The sequence below is a fragment of the Crinia signifera genome, chromosome 1 (assembly GCF_055691185.1).
Source record: "Crinia signifera chromosome 1, ASM5569118v1, whole genome shotgun sequence".
NCBI lineage: Eukaryota > Metazoa > Chordata > Amphibia > Anura > Myobatrachidae > Crinia > Crinia signifera.
The window spans coordinates 409,578,564-409,605,222 of record NC_139217.1 but is presented as its reverse complement, the minus strand read 5'-3'; the positions used below and the strand labels follow the sequence as shown (position 1 = coordinate 409,605,222).

The 26,659-nt window shown below is 46.5% G+C and overlaps 1 protein-coding gene across 5 annotated transcripts in view; it reads left to right on the top strand.

The window, feature by feature from the left end:
- Positions 1-316: 316 nt before the first annotated feature.
- The window catches only part of RHOBTB3 (Rho related BTB domain containing 3), an 82,474-nt gene continuing 56,131 nt past the window's right edge, over positions 317-26,659 (top strand). For 2 of the 5 annotated variants that reach the window (XR_014449695.1, XR_014449689.1), the window contains exons 1-4: positions 318-532; positions 2,762-2,957; positions 14,770-14,962; positions 23,699-23,853. Coding sequence is in view for 1 of the 5 variants with exons in the window: in XM_083151759.1 (XP_083007885.1) it covers positions 531-532; positions 2,762-2,957; positions 14,770-14,962; positions 23,699-23,853 (546 nt within the window). In the remaining 4 variants the exon portion in view is untranslated. Of the gene's footprint in view, positions 533-2,761; positions 2,958-14,769; positions 14,963-23,698; positions 23,854-26,659 lie in introns of all 5 variants that reach the window. The other 3 variants (XR_014449707.1, XM_083151759.1, XR_014449701.1) reach the window with 3 other exon arrangements.

Genomic DNA, 26,659 nt, shown 5'->3' with positions numbered 1-26,659 from the left:
ATTTGCAGCATACAGGGGAACACCCACATCATTTGAAGATCAGTGCCATCGAATGATGTGGAACGTGCATGCTTATGTAAGAGTGCTCTGAGGCATAGTCCACTATTAAAAAAAAAAAAAGATTATGGAAAGGCAGAATAGCATGAATTTTAAATGCAGAAACATAATCTATGTGCATATTTCTATGGGTAATAAATAATGCAGCTATCTTTCCCTAAGATCCACATACAAGCAGCTGATGGTGATTGTCTATGTTACTACTAGCATCGTCCCCTGATAGAGCTGCATCAGCCTGTGAGCCCCGCCCCCAGCACAGGCTGCTGTCATTGTATCCTGCCTGCGCTCATGTCACACTCAGCAGTCCACACACAGCTGTCCTGTTGCTGAGCAGGCAGAGACTACACTACAGGCTGGCATCCGAAGCGGAGGCAGCTGGGGCTGTGGCACAGTGAGCTGAATATTAACCCACTCTGACACTGCAGCCTGCACTCAGCACTGGGGGATGTGAGGAGCTGCAGCAGGACTCAGAAATGTAGGTGGATATCTAGATCTGTGGGGTTCCTACCGCTCTAATGCATTTCTCCCTCTGTGCTGCAAAGGCTTGTGCTCCTGTAAACAGCAGTACTACGCCACAATCACAGCACTGCTTTATCCCGGCATGTGTACATTGTACAGTAGTAGTGTGTGTGACAGTGTGCAGCACTATTCTGTGTGTGAGGAGGAGGATGCAGCCACATGATCACTTTGGGGTCTCTTTACTTGTGGGGTCATTTAGCTCTAGTCTAGTGCATTGTGATCAGTGCATGTAGATTTCCCCCATTGCTGACTGTGACTGGTGTATAGAACACTATGAAAGGAGGGATCCAATTATATTGTATTCAATTCAGACTTAATACATAATTAAAAGGTAGAACCGTTCAGTCTGAGGGTAGAATAGTCACACTAGTCATAGAACAGAATGTGGCATTTTCAATAATATTAATCAAAAAGCAACTTTTTATGGTGAGTGACATCCAAGCACAGCAAAGACCCCTTTATAGTGCTATCAAAATCCTAAACGTCTCAAATGTCAGTAGGCAATGCAGAAATGAATGTATCCATGGGTGGTATTGGTCTCCTAAATATGTATGAGCTGAAGACTAGCAATTACCCCCACTCAGTGTAATGTGCTGGGAGGACAGGAATTTGCATAAAGGGCCTGATTCAGACCTGTTCACTAGGCCACTTATATTTGCAGATGAGCAAACAGATAAGTTTTGAATCCCCCCCCCCCCCCCCCCCGAATACAGGGCGGGTGCTGACATCACGTTATGTTAGCCGTCCGCGCCGACCAGGCAACGCCATGCCTGTGTTCCCAGGGGGAATATTTATAACATAAGTAATGGATTAATAGATAAAAGGATAAGTTATACTTTATTTTTAGAATTGCCATTATATCACTTTTATTGATAGGGGCCCCCACAAGTTTGTTGTCCAGGGCCCCCACAGACCTTAATCCGGCCCTGTACTTACTGTATGAGAGCGGCTATTTAGGTAGTTGGGAATAAGGCCCCCATTCACCTGAACGATATTGGACCCAAATGCACACTCTCGATGGATGGTGTGCACATCGTGCGTAATGTCGTTACGATGCGCGGTCCTGCAGGTCGAGAGGTCGGCGCTCAGATCAGACGAGCTGCATGTCTGATCAGTCGGCTCTCGTTGACGTGAGCAGATCTTATGTGTTTTTTTTTTTCTATTGAGAATAGAATTTTTCGAAAAGGGAGAGAGTACAGAAAAAAGAAATCATCCCTGGTTTTACCGCCTCAACACTTACATACAATCAGGCCGTACGCAGGTTATCCTGATGTGTGGCAGGCTGAGGCGTTTACAGTGCAGAAAGGAGACGCACTTGGGACATTCCTAGGGATGATTATTAACATGGTCCAACAGCAAAGAGCTGAACATGCATACTGGACAGTCAGAGCATAGCTAACCCCTCTACACTCTACATAGTATATTTTGGGGTACATTCACTAAAACTTCTGAAAGTGTAAAGTGGGCATGTTTCCCATAGCAGCCAATAAGATTCTAGCTGTCATATCTCTATTGTATCCCAGAAAATGATAGACAGAATCTGAATGGTTGCTATGGGCAACAAGCCCCTTTTCAATTTTAGAAGATTTAATAGGGTACGGATCATTGGGTCGAGCATTAAAGGTTGACATAGTGCGACTTGGACACCGTATCGGTGCATTGCATCCCCACACATGGCTTGCTGTGCTCACCATGCTTTATGTGCGGTGCCTCGTTACGCTCGGCACACTATTCTTTCTCCTTCCATGCCTCAGAGGATCGTAGGGCGTTAAATACCACCTGTTGGCACACGTTGGCTCAAAAATAAGTGAAAAACCCATGTCGACCTAGACACTGTCGACCTAATAGTTGTGTCAACCTTCCAAGCATGTCAACCTTAAGCACGTCAACCTATTTCAGGTGACAGCCTAAGCTGTGTTGACCTGTTGGGGTCGACCCTATGTATGCCAACCTTTAGTGTGTCGACCCAACGACCATATACCCTTTAGTAAATGGATCCCTTTGGGTGGACATATCCATTCATCAGTGTGAATACCCGCGCCTGCAGAATTCATCACTCTGCTTATTTCTAGGCAGGACAATGACACAAGTTAATTGAACAGAATTTGTTTTGTCAGTTTATTGAGCGTTTTAAGCTACGCAAATACTTGGGATGATAACTTACTAACTAGTGTGTTTGTTTAAGGCCAGTGCGGATTGTATCTCTTGGGAATGAGGGCAATCCTGTGTGCGAGGATGAAGAGCACCCAAGCCTGTTGTCTTTCTACCTTGGACACAAAGCTGATGGATTACACATAGAGGACAGCCACCCAGTTTTCAAGGTCTACCAGGCCATTGTTTTGCGTACCGTTCAAATAGTGGTGTATGAATGTCCTGACTGGGTAAGTGCTGAAATTGCAGCTAATATATAACCTAGGTACAGTATTAATACTTTGTTACTATTGGTATGTATGAAAATGCTTCTTGAATCACATATATTTCTGATAAGCCTGTGTTATGGGGGAGCACTTTTTTATGGTCTACATCAGCATTTCTGATAGCGTAAGATTGTAAAAAGTTCAGTAGGTAAAGATTGTACCCAATATAAAATACATTTTGTTTATGTCGTAGTAATTTGTATTATTTACTTATTAACATTTGTGTTCTAAAATTGGTAATTTGTAAATGTTTTCTGAATGTAGCTAGATGGTTCTACACTATGTAGACAAAAGTGATTGGACACCACCGTGCAAGCGAAATGGTGTGCTCCAGTAGCATACACGCGTTCTTGAAGGTATAAAACTTTTCAGATCAGGTGGACGTGGTTGGGTTTTTGCGATTACCATGAGAACGATTGATGCCTGAGTGTACAGTGGCTAAAAGTGGCCTAAGAAAATTTCTAGAAGTGGCCTGCCTTGGGCAGCACCAAATCAAATGTAGGCGGACCAACACCAAAATAGGCGGGATTAATGCATCAACACACCTGTGAGGATGTTTTGTGGGCAGTGTTCATAATTTTTGTCTACTTAGTATATGTTAGAATACAGCTTGTATTGCAATTTTGGTTTAATAAATCTGTAATTAAAGAGCAGTGGGAGGACAACGGGGGAAGCATTATATATGCAGCTATCCGGTTATTAATTGCTCTGCGAATGTTCTGTAATGTAGGGTGTACACCAGAATGATCATGATCATGAGCAGATCGTGAGACGACCATACGATGGTCGCACGATCTGCTGGAGCACACGATCTGCTCGCGATTCGATACTAATCTGATCTGTACCCCGGTGAAGGGGTCATTTTCAAATCCTGACTGCAGCCAGGGCCATCTTAAGAATATAATGGGCTCCTGGGCAAAATAATTTGAGCGGAGGGTGGCGGGGATCCGGGCAGCGGTGGGTGGAAGGGTCCGTCCAGGAAACGGCGACTCAGACCTTGATGTAGTGCTGTTTGCCGCCGGGCGGGAAGCGCTGCAGATTTTGGAAAGACTGGCTGGGCGCTGATTGGCTGAGCGTCTGGCCAATCAGCATCTGGCCAGTCTTTTCAAAATCTTCTGCAGGGCGGCAGACAGCACTACATCAAGGTCTCCACTTCCCGGACGGACCCCACCACACGCCGCTGCCCGGATCCCCTCCACACATCGCTGCCCGGATCCCCTGCACCCGCCGCCCGCTGCCTGGGTCACCTGCACACGCCGCTGCCTGGGTCCCCTGCACACGCCACTGCCTGGGTCCCCTCCACCCGCCGCTGCCCGGGTCCCCTCCACCCACCACTGCCCGGATCCCCTCCACCCGCCACTGTCCGGATCCCCACCACCCGCCACCTTTCCTTAGGACAGTGCCGTCTTCCCCATTGTGGTGGGCCCCTACTATCCTTGGGCCCCTGGGCAACTGCCCATTAAGCCCAATGGGAAAGACAGCCCTGACCACAGCAGGTAGGATTTTCAAAACGACCAAACGACCAGCGGGGATACGGAACGGAATCGAACTATAGAAGAGCAATTGGTTTTACACAAGAAGTATATGTTGAAACGCACTACAGTGACTAAAGTTTGTGGACAGCCCTTCTAATTAGGATGCCACCTTCCCAGCAAGTCAGTTCATTAAATGTCTGCAAGGATGCCCTGGGCAACCGGCCAAGTGATATTATTGTGTAAGCCTGTAGGACCAACAACGGCATGGAAACTAGGCACTCAAAAGTAATTAGGCCACTGTACAAATCATTGGTTAGACCGCACCCCGTATACGGAGTGCAGTTCTGGACCCCGCACTACAAAAAGGATATCTTAGAATTAGAAAAAATCCACAAAAGAGCAACACAGCTTATTAGGGGAATGGAGAATTTAAGCTATGAGGAAAGATTAAGCAATCTGGGACTATTTACACTAGAGAAAAGACGTTTAAGGGGGGATATGCTCAACATGTACAAGTATATTAGGGGCCAATATAAGGAACTGTCAAAGACCCTTTTTTTCTACTAGAAAGGAATCTATGATGCGAGGGCATGAGTATAGATTAGAAGAAAAAAGATTTTGTTCATCTAGAAGAAAACATTTCTTTACAGTCAGAGCAGTCAAACTTTGGAACGCTCTTCCTGAAGATGTGGTGTCGGCAAACACTAAAAATATGTTTAAAATAAGGTTGGATAAACATTTATTGGTTAAAAACATCCATGGGTACGAATAAGTAAAATAATCTGTTTTTAAAAATATCAGAACATACTATACAACAAGGGATAAGCTTCTATAAACATAGGTTGAACTAGATGGACGCAAGTCTTTATTCAGCCTCACCTACTATGTAACTATGTAGCTCAGGCAGGAAGTGGCAGGCCACATGCTCTCAGAATGGGACATCCAAGTGCTGAAAGACACAAGGCGGAAAATAATCCTGCGCCTGTAAGCAACATCTGCACAAGAACTGTTTGTCTAGTGCTTCTTGGATTGAGTTTCCATGGCTGAGCAGTCTCACAAGCCTCCTATTACAGGGCCTGATTCAGAGATGGACATCTGATTATAAGGAGGGACGTGTAGGAGATGTCTCAGTACAACAGATGCCTCCTGCATACAGCAGCAGTCCCAGCACTGCAACCATCCTGGGATGCAATATTGCGTCCAGCATTGCAGTGGTCCAGCTGAATAAGCTTGAGATCACACAGCTGGCTCCGATGGTCATAGTGTTTGAATTGAGGCTGCAATGCCTGAGCTCTCCACTTCCAGAAACCATGGCCTCACCACACCCTCAAAGCTGCTACGTGTCCATTAAGCAGTGGCAGAAGGAAACTGCGGGCGACACCGCAAGGCATGTCCTGCGCATGTACAAAGTTGACCCATGCACAGCAGCAAATTCCTGATAATCGGGAATCTGTATGCTGCAGCGGACCTGCGCCCATATCTGATTCAGGCCCTCAATGCCATACCTTTGTAAGAATGTTGTGATGCAAAGCAGACTGCCCGGATTCTGGAGCCAGTATCAAACCAGTATCAAATAACTGCCGTTGTCTGATATTTTTCTGTTAAATGAGCTGTTCTATGAGCTCATCTATAGATGTGATCCACATACTTCTGCTCCTCCTGGGTGGGGCCAGATTTGAAAATACTTTCACATGGTAGACATTGCATGCAAGCTTTGCATCCCTCATATTGCAATAGAATGTCTTTTATCATCTACAGTTTCAGACACTGGGCATGATTCAGGCCTGCTCCTTGAGCAACGAATTCAGACCCGTCTCCGACTACACAGCACATAGGTGCTAATGCGCATGTGCAGACCCCCGCAGCAAGCGCCTTCAGCGAAATTTCCATTTGCAGGGGTGCCTGCTTTCTGATTGACAGGCAGAGGGGGTTCCGGGGTGGACACCCAGCATTTCATGGGCGTGCCCGCAAAAATGGTGGGCGTGCCTATAGAAATGCTGGGCGGGCCACAGGAAACACAGGCATTCCCTCGCCTGCTCAGGTTGGGTAGATGAAGTCACATAACGTCAGCGCCCGCCCCCAATACGGACAACAACGTACATCAGAAAAGTAAGTCCTGGGCTACCTTCCTGCTGCGAACAGAGGAAAAGTCAATCCATGGTGAGCAACACATCCGCTCGAAGCATAGCAAGGGGATCCGGTCGGCAGGAGGGAGCTTGCATTTGGCGGAGCGGTGTTAACCTGCTCATTAGGCTCTGAATATATGCAGGTCTGAATTGGGACCCACTGTGTGTTTCCTTGTAATCTTAACGATAGAAAGTCTCCTGTTCATTGGAAAAATTATTACACCAAGATTAATGCTTCAAAAATTGATTAAGCATAATGGTAATGTAAAGCTAATCGCTTTACAACCTGGGGATTGTAATACAAATTGCTAATATAAAGCAAAAATACTTAATTAACCAAATAAAATGTTGGTTTGCTGAATGAATTGATAATCAGATTTAACTTGGTAGAATACATCCATCTCATGTGCTTGGAATAATGCTGATTGCTCATCGTAGGCGTTCTCACAAGGTGTAATGTGTGTTTGTGTGCGTGTGTGTATGAAGCAATCACATATATTTTCTAGGAGTAACATGACTAATGATGATTAGATAACTAGATGCATGGAAATAGAAAGACATGTGACTAGCTTTGCATTATGGTAACATGTATTGCAGAGAAGTGAATGTTGAGTACAAGTTCCCTGCAAGGTTAGACATCCAACGACAGAGGACCCATACTGCACATACACAATACAGATCCAGCACATTTGCAAAGTATCAACGATCCAGCGGTATCTGAATTAAGCAAAACCTGTCCACCAAATTAAAAGCCCCATACACTCTGCGATTTGGGCCCAATTTCACCAGATTCTGGCGCATCGGGCTGAGAAATTGGGTAAATCGGGCCAAATCGCATGTGTATGACATCCGATGCGTGGTCCCGTGCGTATTGGAACGGAGTCAGAGGTCATACCTGGAGCCTGTCAGCGGCACATCACAGGTGCTTTTGAGCACCCGGGATGTTTCGCATCCTTTCTGCACAGCAGGGAGCACCAGGCAGGAAAGGCGTTCTGCCCACTCTGCAGTGGGTGGCAAGAGACAGGTAGTGAAAGGCGGGTGGTGGGCAAAAGTATTCCAAAAAAAACCATACAAAAGAATGGGTGGCTGCTGATTTGGCTGAGAGAGCTCTCAGCGAATAAGCAGCCTCCCATTCTTTTGAATGTTTTTTTTTTTTTTAAATACTCCTGCCCCCCGTCTGCAGCTCCCTTCAGAGAAGATGCATAGTGTGTAGGGGTATTTAAGTTAAAATGATCTAATCTGTTGAAGTTATTGTTAGTTAACACATACAGTAATGACATATCATAACGATTTATATTCATGTCCAAGTTAATGGATATATATTTGCTGATGCTGTTTATGAATTGGTAACGATAACACATAGCTGCCTACCCTCCTGCATTCTGCAGGAGACTCCCTGAAATAGCAGCAATCTCCCTCTCTCCCTCATTAGTCTAGCAATATCCCTCATTTCATCTAGCCCACATTACACTGTTACATTGTTGGGGGAAAAAAGGAATGAGAGACAGATACATTTACATTGAATCATCATTGCCAATTCCCAGCACTTTACTAAGTATAGTAGCTCTTACTAACTGGGGCTCATCAACATTTGGATATAAGTCATTTTAAATCATTGATCTGAGATGTAGCAGTACACACCCACGCTTCTAGGTGCCACGTTCACAATGTATTTTCACAATCTCTCCATATATGGAACTAGACACGCCCTTTGGGAGGAGCATGACACGCCCCCTCAATGGGGCGCTGTGCAAAATTCTGCTACCATCTAAAATCTCCCTGAAACTAGTTATCAAAAGTAGGCAAGTACGCCATAACATTGAGACTCATAACTGCAATAAATACTTTCAATAGTGGTCACTAATAAGAGGGTAACATCTATATCTTATGTAGCTTAATAAGTACATGCCATTGTCCTTCATAGGAATGTCCTGAAACAACGGATGTATGAAAGGGCTTGCTGTGACCCTGCATATTTTTCTAACCACATAGTCACATAAAAGTTTCATTGTGTAATGTCAAAGTTTTTCGCCAACGCTTGTTTTCAGCAGTCAAATAATATTATATACAAGACTGCTTCTATACAACTAGCATTTATTCTGAATAACACTGTGAGACTTCTAATTATGTTCTATATGATGGAAAGTACTTGCTTTATTAAAGCATGATCATTTTAATGAATGATAACCTTCCATAGAATCAGCACCAAGATGGTTGCATGAAAATGTGCTCATCATTATGTATATTATTTTATTTATTACCAGGTATTTATATAGTGCACACATATTCTGCATAGCTTTACAGAGAATTGAACAATCACATCAGTCCCGGCCCCAGTGGAGCGTGTAATCTATGGGGGTCATTCAGACCCGCTCAAGGGGCTGCGAATTTATCGAATGACTGCGCTGTGAGCAGGGTGACCTGGGAATGTACAGAGAATGTATGGTATAACCCCTTTCCAGAAATTGTTCAACCATCAGGTTAATATTTTCCTCACCTGCCTTGGGGTAAAATCAACCAGAATGCAGAAGAGTATTTCTATCAGTTGTTTTTTTTATAAAGATCTGTCATTATAACACCCCCTTTCAATCTTAATTCTACAGATGGAGCCGGCCTCTTCCATCTGGGTTCTGGCGGGCAGATCGCCAACTGCCAGCCGCCGAAAGGGGACACGAGCGACCCTTCTAACAGAGCCCCCCCCCCTGGTCCCTGCCGCCTCGCCGCCGGTCCCCGCCACTTGCTCCCACCTCTCTGCTCCCCCCCTAAGCCTGCCCGTCGTAACTGGGATGCCCACCCAGTAACTGGGACGCATGTGCGTGTGGGATGCTCGCTTGTTCCAGTCAGATGGAGCGCCATCTCGACAGCGGGGGCAATCTGTATGTCCAAAAAATGGACTTTACAAGGGTCAATTGAGAATGTGAATTTAATTGGACTAGAGGTGATCTATTGTGCTTCCTAATAAAGTTCTTAAACTGTTCTTGGGTCCCTGTAGAAATAAGAAAAATGTCATCTATGTACCTGGCAAAAAAAATTATTTTTTACCAGATAAAGTACATTGACATTTTCAAAGAAAATTTATTTCTCAAATATATGTATGCATTGGCATACAGTTTGATGGGGCCATATTTGACCACATGCACAACCAGACAATTGTAGATAGTACTTGCTATCGTACAGAAAATAGTGCTTTTGTCAGCACTATCTCTAATAAAGAAATTAAAAGACCATGTCACACCTGTGGTCAAATCCTGGCTGCCGATAACCACAGGCATAGGGGTGGGCTAGCTGGAACTGGAACCGAGGGGCCTTGATAAGGTTACTGTGCATGCCAGAGACAGTAGCTTGAGATGTGACCACAGGAATAAAATATGAAAGTCTTTATTGAGACCACAAGATGAAAATTATGATATATTGAAGACTTGAGAAATTGTTTGGGCAAATAGCAGGTTATCACAGGCAATGAAGAATAGACATTACTGTTTATAGAAAGATGACAAATAGCTGCAGTGTGAGAACACTGATGAAGTCTGACCGTATAATATAGCTTAGATGTTGGGGAAAGGCTGGTGCAGTGTAATGACACTGATGAAGTCCAGAGATATAGATATATATATATGTGTGTGTATACGGGGGAGTAACTGGTGCAGTGTAAATACACTGAGGAAGTCCAGAATAATAAACAGTAATGAAGACTTGACAATTTCTGTATTGGAATACTGATCGCTGTGGACCAGGTAGATGCCACGGAAGCTGTGTCATGATGTGGGAGCACCGATGGTGAGGAATATCGTTGGTGCGCACCGATGGTGATGAATATTGAAGAAGGAGGCACCGATGATGACAAATATCGATGAAGGAGTACCAATGATGGTGAGTATCGATGAAGGAGCCCCAATGGTGATGAAGGTCGATGATGGACACACCGATGGAGCAGTAGTATTGATGGCAGAACACTGATGGGGCAGGAGTAATGATGGCGGAACAACGAAGGAGCAGGAGTATAGATGGTGGAACACCGATGGTGAGTATTAATAGCGGAACATGAAGCCAGCCAGCTGCTTGCTGGAGATAACGCAGGACCTGGAAGGAGTGGAATCCTCTGGAACAGGGAAACTGAAAGCAGCCTATAGACAGAGAGAGAACCACACAGGTAACACAATCAAATCAGTAGCGCTGGTAACTGGCCTTACTTACCCAGCATCCTTATAGCAGCCAGTGGAAGCTGATTGGCTTGGTAGTTAGCCAGACTAGGAAGCACACAGGATTATCTGGAAACAGACATGTGACAAGGCAAGACATGGCTGCCCCCATGTCTGGGAAAGGTGGGAAGTCTGTTTTTTTGGCACAAGGATTGAGGCCAATGGTAATGGCGGCGGTATGAAAGCCGCATGAGACTGGAGCTGAGCATCAGGGACGACAGGCAGGGAGCGGGGTATAGCCGTGCGGACAGCGGTACCGGGAGACTGCTGGACTTGCACACTGTTTCATAAAAACATCATAGTGTCTAGAATATGTTTGGGGTGACCAACAATACATGGTTGCAAGAGGCTGTCTAAATAGAGGGACACTGGCTGAAAGAGAGACCCTCGTGCACTGAGTGTGTAGAGCAGCGGTGTGACAGGATATTTAGATATAAACACATTGCATAACTCACTAGTAATCACATTTTTTCCACTGCTCTACACAATACCCCTGACAGATCAATGTTACTCCTGAAAGTTCCTTCTTAAAGACCACAGTTGGATCCCCATCCAATTTTCTATTCACCACCAAATTCTCCTGTTCGCCCTGGAAGGTCTGCCTCCCTTTCGTCCAGATCCTCTGCCCACTACACCTGGTGTATCGCCTGGGTCTCCTCTGAGTTTATTTCAGGTACTCAACCCTAATGGATGCCCCTTCTAGTAGATGGTCTGTCACTGAGCACAAAGTCAGAGTCACTAGTAGGTTGTAGGTCTTGAGATGAATGCGTCTGACATACAGTATTACGGTAGTGAAACGCTGTTGGTACCGGCTGAGTTCTCTACGTTCCCTTTGACCTCTGTGAACCCAGCTGTATACGTGACTTTGCTCATAGTCTGAAATTACTTTTGTGACTTTGAGTTTTTTAAACTGTATGAGGTCATATTTATAGGTGGCAACTTGTTTGGATAATTTTTCCATCCAATTCACTTCAGTGTCAGATGTTAATGTAATTGAATGCAGTATTTCAATTGCTGAGATCTTATCACATACTGTTTTCAGATCCTTAGTGGCCTCCTCGATCTCGAGGAACATTAGATCGGAACTGCATTTATTTAACACCAATAATCACATTATAACTGCCGATTGTTGGACAATTTTTAATGCAAAATCCCCTTGGGATGGGCTTGTCCTTATAATAGTCCCTTAACGTAACTCTGTGATAAAAGGAACCAAGCTCCCTTTGCTTCAACTTAAAAAGTTCACAATGTAATTGTTCATTACTATGTGCACTCGCTTCCCTGGGGGCCAGCGCTAAACGTGCACGCACAGACGCCCCCGGCACCTGGCTTAGCGCATCACGGGGGCTCCTGTTCCTGTGTGTGCGGGGAGACGCATCCCAGTGATAGGATAGCAAATTACAATGAGATCAGGGGCAGTAATATTCCACCCAGATTGCATTGTATTACTGCAATACTATATACTGTCACTACCGTGTATTTGAATGTTACATTGGAAGAAATGCCCTTCATTTAATTTGAAGCTATTATTAAGCCGTATGAAGTGGTCTGTAAGCTGCAATCATCACAGAAAACTATAGACTAGGGCCGTGTGCTCATCATCTCTGAGGGTGTATAAAAAATAAGTATCTCAGAAAATGTTTATTGTGCCACCACAGAAGAGGGGATGTCACAAAAAAATACACCCTATCCTCTTCTTCAGCATCATTGAATACCCTCTAAAGAGGTCAAGTGGGGGAGTTTTTCCCTTTAATAAATGATGGGATTCTCGCTATCACATAGTAGACTGTACTAAACGTACTTCTGTGATCATGCCTTTTTTTCTGTGCAGCTTTAAAAATAAATCTAAGAATGGATGGAAGTAGGTAGTAAGGTATAGCGCTGATAAGGGTGCTAAGGACAACATTACACACAGCCCATCATTATGAAATCAATAATCGTGACACCAGGGTGTTACTTTGTCATAGCACGTGTGACCTTGCCCCAGTTACGTTTTTTTAGTTCCCTGTCCTCCTAAAGCATGCGTGACTTGCTGCATGCACAGGAGGGTATGGGTCATTGGGTCACGGTGGACACTATGAAGGTCGACAGAGTTTAGGATGACACAAGAAATAGGTCGACCTGACTAAGGTCGACATGAGTTTTTCCTCTCTTTTTTTTTTTGTCTCGTATTTCGACGTTAGTCGACATGGACACCTAGCGACCGTATCCCACACAGCATGCCTCCACTGTGTATGGCATCCGCTCGCTACAATCTCTCCTGCCAAATTCCCATGAGTCAGGGAATTTAATAGTGAGCCCTAAGCATGGCGAGCGTACACGTTACACTAATTGGGGGTCCATGTCGACATTGGCATCAACAAACGTGAAAAACTCTTGTTGAGCTTTTCATTTGTCTACCTTTTTTATGTTCACCTTTTGAACCTGTCGACCTTTTGACCTGTTGACCTTTTGACCATGTCGACCTATTGCATGTCAGTGTCTGTCTAGACACTGGCTATCTAATAATCCACATGCAGGGACCATGGGGCAGTGACTATGCTGCCCCAGAGCCCTGCACCGCTCACACATATGAATATACAGTATACATCACTTATTAAAGCGCCGGACCCACTAAGTTTTATTTGCACACCGTTAGGGGTGAGATGAGGTGCAATGGCACTTTGCCCCAATCACACTTAATTGAATAGACCCTTATATATTTGTTAGGGAACCCATAGCACAGTGTTTCCGACGGTCACTGCTGTATATACTTTTATTTGTATGCTTTTAGGGATGTACATATTGGCCCTTATTCTGGTTGACTCGCTCGGGTGCGAATTCGCACCTTTGTGAGTCAACCAGAACCCGCCCTGCGAATGGTGGTACACCCACCCCCCTTCGCACGCCGGGTTTTATCGCCCAGCATGCGAATAGATGTTTTGCATAAACATCCATTCACATGCCAGTGGGAACGTCCCCGATCTTTTGATCGTCTGCGACGATCGAATGATGGTGAAGGCGCTGGCATATGTAAGGGTGGTCCAGACTACCCTTCCATATGCGTGTAGAATTCCAGGGAAGTGGGCGGGCAGCTGACATCCAGTTATGTCAGCTGCCCGCCCCTCTGCATGTGCGTCACGAATGCATTAGCATGTGTACGCCCAGCGGTTTCATGGGAACGCCCATGACAGCTGAGCGTTCACATATGCTAATAGCCCAGGCCCCTCTGTGCACTCGGCGAACAGATTTTGCGTTGAGTTCACACGCTCCCAGCGTATACACATGTGCAAAAATACTGCTGCGCAAGTGCATACGCAAAACATCGTTTCCCCATGTGAATTTGCGCCTGACCGAATCAACCTGAATTGTGCCTATAAACACGTCTCTAGCTGATGCTTAGAAGTTTCTTGCTGCTAGTTATATCTTGATACTGAACTTTCAGGTTTGTCATATTGGAATAATTATTTATATATACTTGTTTGGCAGTAATTGTGTTTTCTTACAAAGATTCAGGTTTTAAGGATATCACTGCTTGAATCAATATGGTTAAAGCAAATTGAGTGAAGTGCTAGTTAAGTCACCTGTGCTGAAGCATGGATATCATTAAAACCTTGACTACAGCGGCGGAACTTCTGGGTTGTGAGCCTAGGTGCAAAAATTAAATCTCCCTCCCATCTTCCCACCTTCCAACCTTCCAACCTTCCACTTCAACCCAAGGTCACAATATGCAACACACCAGTGGGTGACAGGGAGAGGCAGAGAGTAGCAGGGGGAAGCAGAGTGTGACAGGGAAAAACAGTGGGTGATAGGAGGGGGGCGACAGTGGCAGCAATGGGCCCCTTAGTGCGCTGGGGCCCCGGAGCACTGTACCTGCTGCACCAATGGAAGTTCCGCCTCTGCTGGACTGTATTGGTAGAGTTTGGAAAACTGTGGATTAAACGTTATTTATATTTTCAATCTTAATATTCCTTATGTTTTGTTTTGTTTTGTTAAGGACACATTTGAGAGTGATCCGCAGAGGTCCCAGGACAGGGCTGTAGAAGCAGATATCTTTGTCATAAAGTTCGCTGTCAACAATAAAACTTCATTCCTGAATGTTAAGAACCATTTTGCACCATTATTAAAACAGATAATTAGTCAACATCCTGTGCCGGTGATCGTCTTGGCAATTGGTGCTAGACAAAATGGTGAGTAAGAACATTTACTAATATTCTAGATTGAAATATTGAAATGAGCTTTTTTACCTCTTGAGAATTAGACTGTTACAGGATAGCTGTCCTACAATACTAATACCCCTTTTACACCAAAATCCCTGGTCAGACCCTGGTCTTTGAACACGCTAGTTTCCAGGGTTGGACCCAGCTTCCTACCCCATTTACACAGCACTGTGACCCAGGTCTGCGCCGTTTACACTGAACCTGGGTCAGCCCTGCTTTTCCCTATGGATGACATTAAAAATGTCCATTTTAGGACTGATAAACTGCCATCCAACCTTCCTTCAAGGATTTAAAATAAAAATTAAAAGACACGACTAGTTAGCATTGAAGAATGTTGGTTTGTTTATTTTACCATTTACACCGCCCACGACCCAGGTCCAACCAGTGTTCAACCCTGGTCAGGACCTGGGTAGGAGACCAGTGTTACTGGACCTGGGTTGGCCCCTTTTACACCAAAGCTGACCTGGGTTTTTAGTTGGTGTAAAAGGTGTAATAGTCCACCCCTGATTTAGACTGTTTGCTAGCTAATGATAATGGGAGCGGATCAATATGGAATGTTTTACAACTATTAGAGTGGTGTCACATTCGAAAACCGAGTGCTTTAACAATTAAGATGCTGTAGGCAGCCTAGTTTTCCCGTCTTCTCTGATTTTTTACTCTGTTCATTTTCAGGCTAACAAACAATTTATTTATAGGGCTGCATGTGTGGCCTGATTCAGAGTTGATCGCAAATGCGAAATCTTTCTCAAATAGGCAAAACCCTGCTGCACTGCAGGTGGGGCAGATGTAACATGTGCAGACAGATCTAGATTTGTGTGAGGTGTGTTCAAACTGAAATCAAAATTGCAGTGCAAGACTAAAGAAGTCAGTATTTACCCTGCACAGAAACAATGTAACTCACCCAAATCTAACTCTCTCTGCACATGCTATAGCCCATACTCACGGAGCGATGTAGGGGCATTTTCTAAGCAATCTAGTCACATTAATACCCCTTTCACATCGCGGCTAATTACCAGGTCCAAGCAGGTTTCTTGCCGGCTAGACCCGGTAATTAGTGCGATGTGAAAGGGGTTACCGGGCCCCGCAAAGAGCTAGCAACACGGCAATAAGAACTGGTAAAAAAGCAGAGTTCTTACCGGTTCATTGCCGTGCAGTGCGAACGGTTAAAAGGGGTCGAGCAACCTGTTTCCTGTTCACACTATGGAGGAGGCAGCTCTTGGAGCAGCACCAGCTCTAAGCGCTGCCTCCTCCCCCACCCCCAATGACGTGCCGACTCCCCGCCACGCCCCCGGATGACGTCAGTGAACCGGCAATAATGCTGGTTTGCACAGGGGATGTGAATATCCCAAAATGCAGGGTCGTGCCGGGACTGAACCGTTTCAAAGTCCTGGTGTGACCCTGCATTTTGCGATGTGAAAGCAGTATAAGTTAGATCGGTTAGAAAATGCCCTGAAGTCGTCCTGTGTGTGTAGGCCCCATCAGCATACTATAACTAATACCCCTTTTACACCGCCGAAAAATCCGGGTCAGCGGCGGGTCAGACCCGGATCTTCGGCGGTGTAAATCCCTAACGCCGTGTCCCTTTACACGGGACTTCTACCCAGGTCCTGACCTGGGTAGAACACGGCTAGGACCTGGGTAGAGGGCGGTGTAAATGGGAACGCCGGGTTGGATGACCCGGCTCCCATTTACATGAATGGGGAACGTCCAACCTGCGGACCGCAGCGTCCGCAGGTTGGACGGGTTGTCAGCCTGACAGTCACTGACAGCCGGCGCTGCTGTCTGCTATACCCTGCAGACAGCAGCAGCAGCGGCGGCAGGGGAGGGCCTGTGTGCGGCATCCATTCACCTCCTGTGCGACGGCGGGGGGAGTGTACGCGGGGACTGGGGGCAGCCTAGCAGCTTACCTTAGTGCTGGGCTGCCCCCAGCAGCGTTCCGGTCCGGCGGCGGCACGCGGCGGTGATTGGCGCTTGGAGATGACATCGCGCTGTCATCTCCAAGCTCCGGGGGGGGGGGGGGGGGGCGGGTGCGGGTCGGGCTGTCCGCCCGGTGTAAATGTCGCACCCGGCTTGAACCTGGGTCTAAAAAAGCCGGGTGCGACCCGGCGTTTTGGTGTAAAAGGGGTATTACATTCAATAGCATTTCCAGTGCAGAAGACTTTCCTCCTATATATCTAAGATAAGCCTAGATACATGCAATGGGAGCTTTCAGAATCTTTGCAACATCAATTAACCCCAGTTATTTCCCAGAGATAGAGGCTACGGCTAATCAGCGAGGTCACAGAGCAAATTCCAACCCTCACAGCACACCTGTATTTAATGGCATTCAGACAGAATTGTTTGTTGGCTTACAATATTAGAGGTTATAGTAGCTTATTTAAAATAAATAAGATGCAAAGAGCTCAGATAGGTAAATGTGTTCTCTTTATAACCTATTTATACAGTAGGCACATGTAACGATCTTGTTATAGAAATCACCCGGGGAAATCACTATGCACTTATTTCTGCAGTCTGTAATGGGCATTTTTGAATGGCAATTGGGGGGTGGCTAGCCAGATGCGGGCGTGTTGTGGTCAGCGACTGTGTCTAAAAATGCAGTTGCTCCGGGGCTCTTCCTGTCCCCCCGTGTTTTTCTCTGTCACATTGGGGGAAATTTACTAATATGAAAAACCTAGTTTTTCGTATTAGTATTTTCCCTACGACTGCATACGACTGTTTCAGTCGTATGCAAAGTCGTGTTCCGGAGGGGGATTTACAAAGCAGTCATATACGGCTGCTTTGTAACCCTCCGATGTCGTAGGAATTCGTATTAGCAGCCGTATATACGGCCGCTAATACGAATTATTTGTAGCAGTCTGCACGGATCAGTCAGATCCGTGCAGGCTGCATGGTGTAAAAAAAAATTAAATAAATAAATAAAAAACCGGCGTGGGGTCCCCCCCACAGCCGAAACCAGCACCAGGCTGACAGAGCCTGGAGCCGGTAATTAAAAATCAGGGAACCCGACAAATAGGGGTTCCCTGATTTTTAACAACCAGCCCCAGGCTCCTGCTCTGGGGCTGGTTCCCAAAATACGGGGGACAAAATGACTAGGGGTCCCCCGTATTTTAAGAACCAGCCCCAGGCAAAACCAGCCAGCAGGGTAATGCCACAGCCGGGGGGAGACTTTTTATGCAAGTCCCCCCGGCCAAAGCATTAACCCTACCGACCAGTCAGCCTGGCCAGGGGCCCTGGGGGAGTGGGGACCCCCCCAATAAAGGGGTCCCCCCCCTCCAGGACTTACCTGACCAGGCTGAAGCCTGGTGCTGTCCTCGATGCCCCTGGGCGGTGGGCATCGAGCTGATAGAGGTGTAAAAAAAAGAACAAAACTATTGTTTTTGACTGTGGCACTACAAGTGCCAGCAAGCCTCCCCAGCAAGCTGGGACTTGGAGAACCACAAGTCCCAGCCTGCTGGGCATTAAAGGGCCCGCTGGCACTTGTAGTGCCACAGTAAAAAAAATAGTGAAATAAAACACACTGACACCCATTTAAAATAAAAGTTTAATACACACATCACAAACATACTGATACTTACCTATCTTGATCCTGTAGGTAGGTCGCTGGCTCTGGTGTCGGCGGCTCCGGGGTCGGCGGCTCCGTGTTGGCGGCTCCTGTGTCGGCGGCTCCGGGGTCGGCGTCCTGCCCGAGGATAATCCATGTTGGACCTGTGGAAGGAAATCCTACTCACCAGGTCCACCATGGATGGTCTTCTGTCTTCATCTGTCGACATCCTGGAAGTCGTCAGCAGCTGCCGGCATCTTTCCGCGACGCTCCCCGGCTTTCAGAGCCGGAGAGATCCTCTCTCTTCGCCGTCTGGGCTCAGAATGAATTCTGGCCAATCAGGAGGCGCCTAGCCGCCTAGCGGCCAATCAGGAGAGGTCTCCAAGTCCCAGCTTGCTGGGGAGGCTTGCTGGCACTTGTAGTGCCACAGTCAAAAACAATAGTTTTGTTCTATTTTTTTACACCATTTATCAGCTCGATGCCCACCGCCCAGGGGCATCGAGGACAGCACCAGGCTTCAGCCTGGTCAGGTAAGTCCTGGAGGGGGGGGACCCCTTTATTGGGGGGGTCCCCACTCCCCCAGGGCCCCTGGCCAGGCTGACTGGTCGGTAGGGTTAATGCTTTGGCCGGGGGGACTTGTATAAAAAGTCTCCCCCCGGCTGTGGCATTACCCTGCTGGCTGGTTTTGCCTGGGGCTGGTTCTTAAAATACGGGGGGCCCCTAGTCATTTTGTCCCCCGTATTTTGGGAACCAGCCCCAGAGCAGGAGCCTGGGGCTGGTTGTTAAAAATCGGGGAACCCCTATTTGTCGGGTTCCCTGATTTTTAATTACCGGCTCCAGGCTCCGTCAGCCTGGTGCTGGTTTCGGCTGTGGGGGGGACCCCACACCGTTTTTTTTTTATTTATTTAATTTTTCTATTTTTTTTACACCGAAGCCTGCACGGATCTGACTGATCCGTGCAGGCTAAAACGCAAATACGACATGAAAATGGTGTTCTATTTTCCTGTCGTATTTGCGTGGGTGTTTTACACCACTAAGCAGCCGTATTGTCAGTACGGCTGCTTAGTAAATCAGAAACCACCATTCTTTTGAATGGTGATTTCTGTCGTATTCTAGCGATGGTGTAGACATTCGTATTTGTAAATACAAATACGAATGTTCCATCTTTAGGACTACGAATTGTTGTATTTTTGGGATTGTAAATCCCGAAAATACAAATTCGTAAAAAAAAGGTGTATTTCTCCCTACGAATACACCTTTTTTCTACGAATCCATTTTGGTAAATGTCCCCCATTGTGCCTCTCCTTGTCACCCACTGCCATGTTGCATATTATGAACTTGGGTTCTGTTGGAGGAGGGGGAGTAAATGATATATTTGCACCTGGGCTCACCACCCACAAGTTCTACCGCTAGTTGAACCGTCACTGGCAGCCATGTTCAGATGGAGATTAAGGACCTGGTTCTAGTTGATGCGCTCCCATGCGAATTCGGACGAATGTTTTTGTTTTGCGGGTGGCCACAGAAAATAGAGTGTTCGCTGGGTGCTTGCACACAACAGTGTGGGTGGGGGGGCGTGGGGTGGTGGGCCGAGGGATGCGCCCTTGGTAACGTCCAGCTTTTCATGGGCATTCCCATGAAAACGCTTGGTGTTCTCATGGTAGTGGGCCGATGACGCAGGTCCTGGGCGCGGGCAGCTGACATCACGGGATGTCAGGTGCCCACCCTGACTTCGTACAGGACACACACAAAGCTAAGACACCTGAGAATGTTTTATTTGTACGCTCCACATCATTCGATGAACGGCGACCATCGAATTATGTGGTCCTCGCCTCCTAGGCTGCAAAATTGGCGTGTGAAGGGGTGAGCGGCAATGCGAGCAGTGGGCTTAAAAAGACACGCAGTGCTGCATGTTAACCAGAATAAGGTCCTCTGTGCCTCCATAGGCCTAGTGCAGTCTCTGATGATATGCCTTAATATGCACAGTGGGAGATCAGCGCCGGATCTGGTGGGTGTATTGAGTTGGAAAACTATTAGCTGCGGCAATGTTGTCCATCTCTGAATCCGGCACAATATGCGTGTTTGCCCATCCACTGGTGGGGTCTGATTTCTTGGGGTTCATATTTTGGTGGAGCAGGATTATAAATAAACTTCAGTGTTTGGTTTGTTTCTATGGAAATTGCACCAAGCCTAGCCCTTCTGCCAATGAAAGTGGGTGGTCCTGGCATGGTCCTGCCCTCTCCTTTTATAAAGGGGCCCAGTTCGTTGCATGTTCTCATTAATAAATGGTAGTCATAAGCAGTCTGGTTTGACTTTATAAGATGTGATACATCTACCCCATGGTATGAACTCGGACTGCTTACACCAGGGCGAGATGTATTAACATACATCACCATCCCTCGCCACGCTGCTGCCACGATGCTAGTGCATATGCACTAACATATGCGACTAGCATCGCGGTGCAGTGACTGAGGCCCCTCCGTCACCTCCTGGGCTCTGCGGCGATCATCGGCGTCTCCTCCTCCCCCTGCAGCCGGAAGGACATCCCTGACTGTGACATGCTGCTTGGGGAGGAGGAGCAGCAGCACGGAGGATGGGGAGGGGGGTCTGCATCTGCGGCGTGCGATGGATGGCGATACCCTTCCTCGGGGCAGACGGATCTTAGCACATTAGAAAATACGGTAAACCCCAGAAAACGGGGGTTTTACTGCATTTTCCCATTAGTACATCCTGTATTTAGAGTCACACAGGAGCTAAAGTTTGGGTGGTGATGGAGAGAAACAGGGAAGGGGATACAGGGTCGGGAGAATGTGTTTTGGAGGGGGAGAGGGAAAAGGGAATGGGAGAGAGATGTAGTGAGAAAGTGGTCCTGATTCCAGTTCACTGGCAAAGCAAACTCTCTCTAATTAACAAAACCATGTGCACTGCAGGGGGGCAGATGTAACATGTGCAGAGAGAGTTACATTTGGGTGAGGTTATTACTTCAAACTGATATCTAAATTGCAGTGTAAAAATAAAGCAGCCCAAATTTTCCCTGCACAGAAACAAAATAACTCGCCCAATTCTCACTCTCTGCGCATGTTACATCTGCCCCACCTGCAGTGCACATGGTTTTGTCCATTGGCCCAGTGTCCATTGAGCGACAGAGCAGGGGAGTGAGATAGATGGGGACTAGTGCAGAGAGAAGACCTTTATAAAAGCCAGGAAACACATTGCATCTAGTAATAAATGTTTTATACACAGTTTTGCACAATTTATCATCTGTTCTACTATAAAAGGCTACAGAAATATCTGAAAGTCTATGGGCCAAAGTGTATGCCAGGTTAATGTTTAGCAAACAACCTGTCTCATTTGCACTTTTCTGAGCCCAGCTGTAAATCACAAAAACTGTTGACTTAAAAAGAAACTGTGTAGTATACATTCCTGCGTCCACTGGCACGTGCTGTGTACTCAGTAAGTAGGTGGTGGGCTGTGACTGCCTGTGCTCTAATTCATAAATGGCTGTGACATAGTGGCCAACGTTCCCTAACTAAGCTCCAGGTACTATCGCAGGATTAACCATTTGTCCCAGGAACCTTTTGTCCCTAATTATTTTACTTTGTTTACCTACACAAAACAATTCATCATGTCCTTCATGTTAATCTGGCCATACAGTACATTATACAATTAGCTGTCAGACCATTGGACAAATGTAATGGCCTTCGAGTTCAGCGACTGCGCAGGATGCAGCCAAACTCTAAGTAGCAATCATTTACAAGGTAAAACCATGCCTTGTAAATCATTGCCCCTTTAAAAAACCTCAGACTGATCTGACTCATCCGTGCGATGCTGCCGCATTATATGTATCTGGCGGCCGGTAATTCGGCAGCCAAATACAAATGGATACGACATTGGGAAATATGAATTGGGAGAATACGGCAGCTTTGTAAATTTCTTCATAAAATTCATATTGGGGGCCCGTTCATAGCCGATCCCGTTCGTACCTGGATCAACATATACTGCCAACCGCACCACTATAGTAAACTATATTGGCCGCAGCCAAGGAATTGAGTGTACACACTGAGCGATATTGGTAAATGATATCTTTCAGTGACGTCATCAGGACCTGTTGAACACGCAGGTCATTGGTTATATAGCCAAATTGACCTGCGTATTCAGCCGAGATGGGGAGGCGTATAATAGTAGCGCTGCACCTGACTCCTTCACTAGCCAAGCGCACAGCTACCATTACACATTATAGTGGGCAGCAGGGTTGGACTGGTCCACAGGGGAACAGGCGAAACCACCAGTGGGCTCCACTACATAGGCCCCCACCTCTTCCTCCTCTAGTTTGTTACTTTAAATGATACATATTTTACCTTATACTGCACAGGACTATGGGGTATTCTATAGAGAGCATTGCAATTATTAACCTGGTAAATTATCATGCTTGCACTAGCAGTATTTGCATAATATATAGTTATGAAGGTGCCTAACCCATGCACTAATGGTTAGGGAAACCAATGTGGTGGCTGAACACCCCTCGGAGACTGGCCACACCAGTAAAGATGGGCCTTTACCACAGCATATTCCTGGTAGGCCGTGCCCAAAAAGGAGCATGTCCTATGACAGAGGGGCGTGTCCTTATGGGGATGCCATAGCTGCAAGCAACACCCCCATTTGTGTCACTAAATAAAAAAAATGTAAGCGTGGGCAGGGATTAATTTGATGGGGGCAGTGTTATAATGCTGAAAGCGCTATGGAGGCTTCAGCTCCAGACTCCAGACATTTGCAGCCAGTGCGTGCGAACACATTTCCCGCGAACGGGTGGCGGCCAGTCCACCATCCGCAAGGCGGGGTTTAGTGGACTCTGAAGGCTGCGAATTCACAGCCTTGCGAATCAACCAGAATAACCCCCTATGAGTGGAAGGTTCTAGTGGAAGAAAAGGGGGATATTGTGAGAAAAAAGCACGCTTAGAAACTTTATATTTCAAACATGTTCCCAGGAGACTATTGAAACATTGTAAGCCATGTTCTATCACTAGCTGTATACAAAGGAACACATTGTTTCAGTGCTGGCCAAGTGTGAACGCAGCGTACAGCCTGATTCAGCCGCTCTGCCTATGAATTAATGGTCTGACAGACACAACTAGGCGATTATGGAGTTAGTGAATGTCATTTATTTTTAGATGGTCCACCCTGCACTTGTCCTATGTGCACCTCAGACAGAGAGGTTTCTGTCACTGCTTTGGAAGGGGTTCAACTTGCCAAGGACATCGGAGGTACTTACCTAGAGCTGCACGCTCTGGATGACTTCTACGTGGTGAAATACTTTGGAGGACTGGTAAGGGCACGGACTGTGCATTCATTTCTTGCTTTGGTTGCTCAGGTGTCTTTACTGGAAAGCATGTGCTGTTTGATCATGTTATCATTATTACTGCATGTTTGTGTTGTCAGAGTCAATATAAGGAATATGTTATGTCCAGCTCATTGGCTATGTATGAGAATAATTAGATATGGCGGTGACGCACACATTTAATGACATCTGTTCCAATTGATAATTTGTAGGAATAACTTAAATAGATAATCTGAATTCATTTCAATCAAACTCCTGTTCATGCCTGATTCATAGACGTACACAATGGTTAGCGCACATCTCTGATGGTGGGAGGACTGCACATCTCTGATGGTGGGAGGACTGCACATCTCTGATGGTGGGAGGACTGCACATCTCTGATGGTGGGAGGACTGCACATCTCTGATGGTGGGAGGACTGCACATCTCTGATGGTGGGAGGACTGCACATCTCTGATGGTGGGAGGACTGCACATCTCTGATGGTGGGAGGACTGCACATGCATGCACAGTTCTCTATCTGTGAGTCTGCTTCCAGATTCCGGACACAGGAGTGTGTCTCAGCCCCTGCTCCCATGGACCATGTGAGTAAGCTGGAGCTTACTTAGATGGCCATCTGCATTGAACATTGAGACTGATTGTCTTGACGTTGGCTCTCAGCATGTGACACCAGTCTGGGATCGCATCTGCCATAGCTCCCGAAGAGCAGCAGAGAGCCAGGCTATATGGGGGCAAATGTAATTACTGTCCTCACTGCAGGAAGCGGCGTCCATGCTGCTGGAGTCCTATAATACTGGAGACCACCGTCATATGCTTTCCCCCTGATGGCCACCGACAGCAGCTACATGTAATTTTGTACATTCAGGTCATGGTAGAGGCTAGATCCCTTTCTACCATGGGCCTTTCTCATCATGCACTGGGTCTGCATTGCCTTCTAGTCGGAATAGAAACCTGTGGTGTGCAAAGTGATCCACCGTGCCTGAAGCATGCGAGAGTACAATGCAGTCTAAATAAAAGAAACTAACCTGCACCAAAACTATGGGGTGTATTGAATGCGGCCGGCGAGGGGGTTAAATGGCAGGGATCTCAGAAAACAAGCGATCCTCGCCATATAACCCTCGCGCCGGCTGCTCACTTTATTTAACATTCTGGGGAATCCTCGCTATCAGAAGACGGCGAGGATTCCCCACACAGCAAGGCTCATGGCTAATGCAGGGAGCACGCTGCATTTAGCCGTGCGCTGTTTTAGTGGCTGCATACACCATTTCCCCCTTGCTCCAAAAAGCTAGCGAGGGGGAAACAGCATATGCAGGGGCGGATTGGCAACGCAATCCGGCGCGGGGAGTGCACACGCTACTGCCCGGGGGGGCGTGGTTGTTACTGACCAGGATCCACGCTGCAGCTGCAGCCACTTCCGTCCACCACGGTGACATCATCAGCAGCGGTCGCAGCCTGCTCACATAGAAGGGCACCGTAGCCCAAAATCAATATGGCCGACGGCGGCCGACGCATATGGAATGATGCCAGCACCGCCACTGATAGGACCGGCCCTGGCAGCACAATCGGCGGCCCAGCCAAGTGAAAATCTGGACCAGCCGACCGGGAAACCGGGCCATTTCCCGGTGGGCTGGTCCAATCCGCCCCTGGTCAGATGAATACTGACCCTGCAAGCTGTGACAGCGAACAGGCAGCATTGCTTGCTGTCGCAGCTCACCCTCCACATTGAATACTGCCCTATATTGGAGAAAAAACTACAAAACTATGTAAGGTCATCCAAGAACTTCTGCCCTCACATCAGGTCACATTCAGGTCCTCTCCACAAAGTGGATCTAGTCTCTACCTTCAGGTCATAACAGTGCAAAGCTGGCTGTATAGCATTGCGGCTGGCCAGTAGTATCCGGGGGTTCAATTAGCTTTCTGGGGCAGTGGGAGACTTCACCCTGAACCAGATGTGCAGAGAGAGTTATTCAGGTGAGTTATTTTGTTTCTTGGCAGAGTAAATACTTGCTCCTTTATTTTTACACTGCAATTTATATTTCAGTTTGAACACACCCCACCCAAATCTAGCTCTCTCTGCACATGGTTGTGTCCATTAAAGAAGGAGTTTGCTTTTGCAAAACAACCAGAATTAGGCCCTTAATGTGTTTAATAAGGATTTGGTCATAAGGTGTTCCATGCAGTTTGGAAGATTTTGGGAAGAGATTCACCAATGGATGTAAATGTTATTGTCTCATGCATCATTATCTATTGTGTACATTGATGTGTGGACACACAATACTCAGAGGGCACACTCCTGTGTGGCAGACTGCTGAGCTTGCTGAGTCCGATTCTGCATTCCAAATTATTTAATTAAGAGTCAGTGGGCAGGTAAAAATGAATTCATCTAGTAGTAGTAGCTGCAGAAGTGAGGTGAATTCAGTCACATCCCTCCATTGTAATAATACCTTTTACACCACTTCATGTCATAACTCAGATTAACAGCACACAATGAAGAAGTAAAGATAAGTGTTATAAAACTTGGCCTTTTATGAGGTATGCAGCCAGATAGGGCATGGTGAAGGCTGAGGTCATGGAGCTGTCAGTAACAACATAATGCTATGTTCCAGACTGTGCAAGAAGTGTACACACAGCATTGTCCAAGCACGTGTGTATCTGTAACAAACTATGTTAATGAGTCAGTCCAGTGGCATAAGTCATCCCAGATGCCAAGATAAATTATTGTTATTCAGTAAATCTATTTGATTGCTTTTTAAGTATTTAAATAATTTTATTTTCATAAATTATACTGTTGTTATA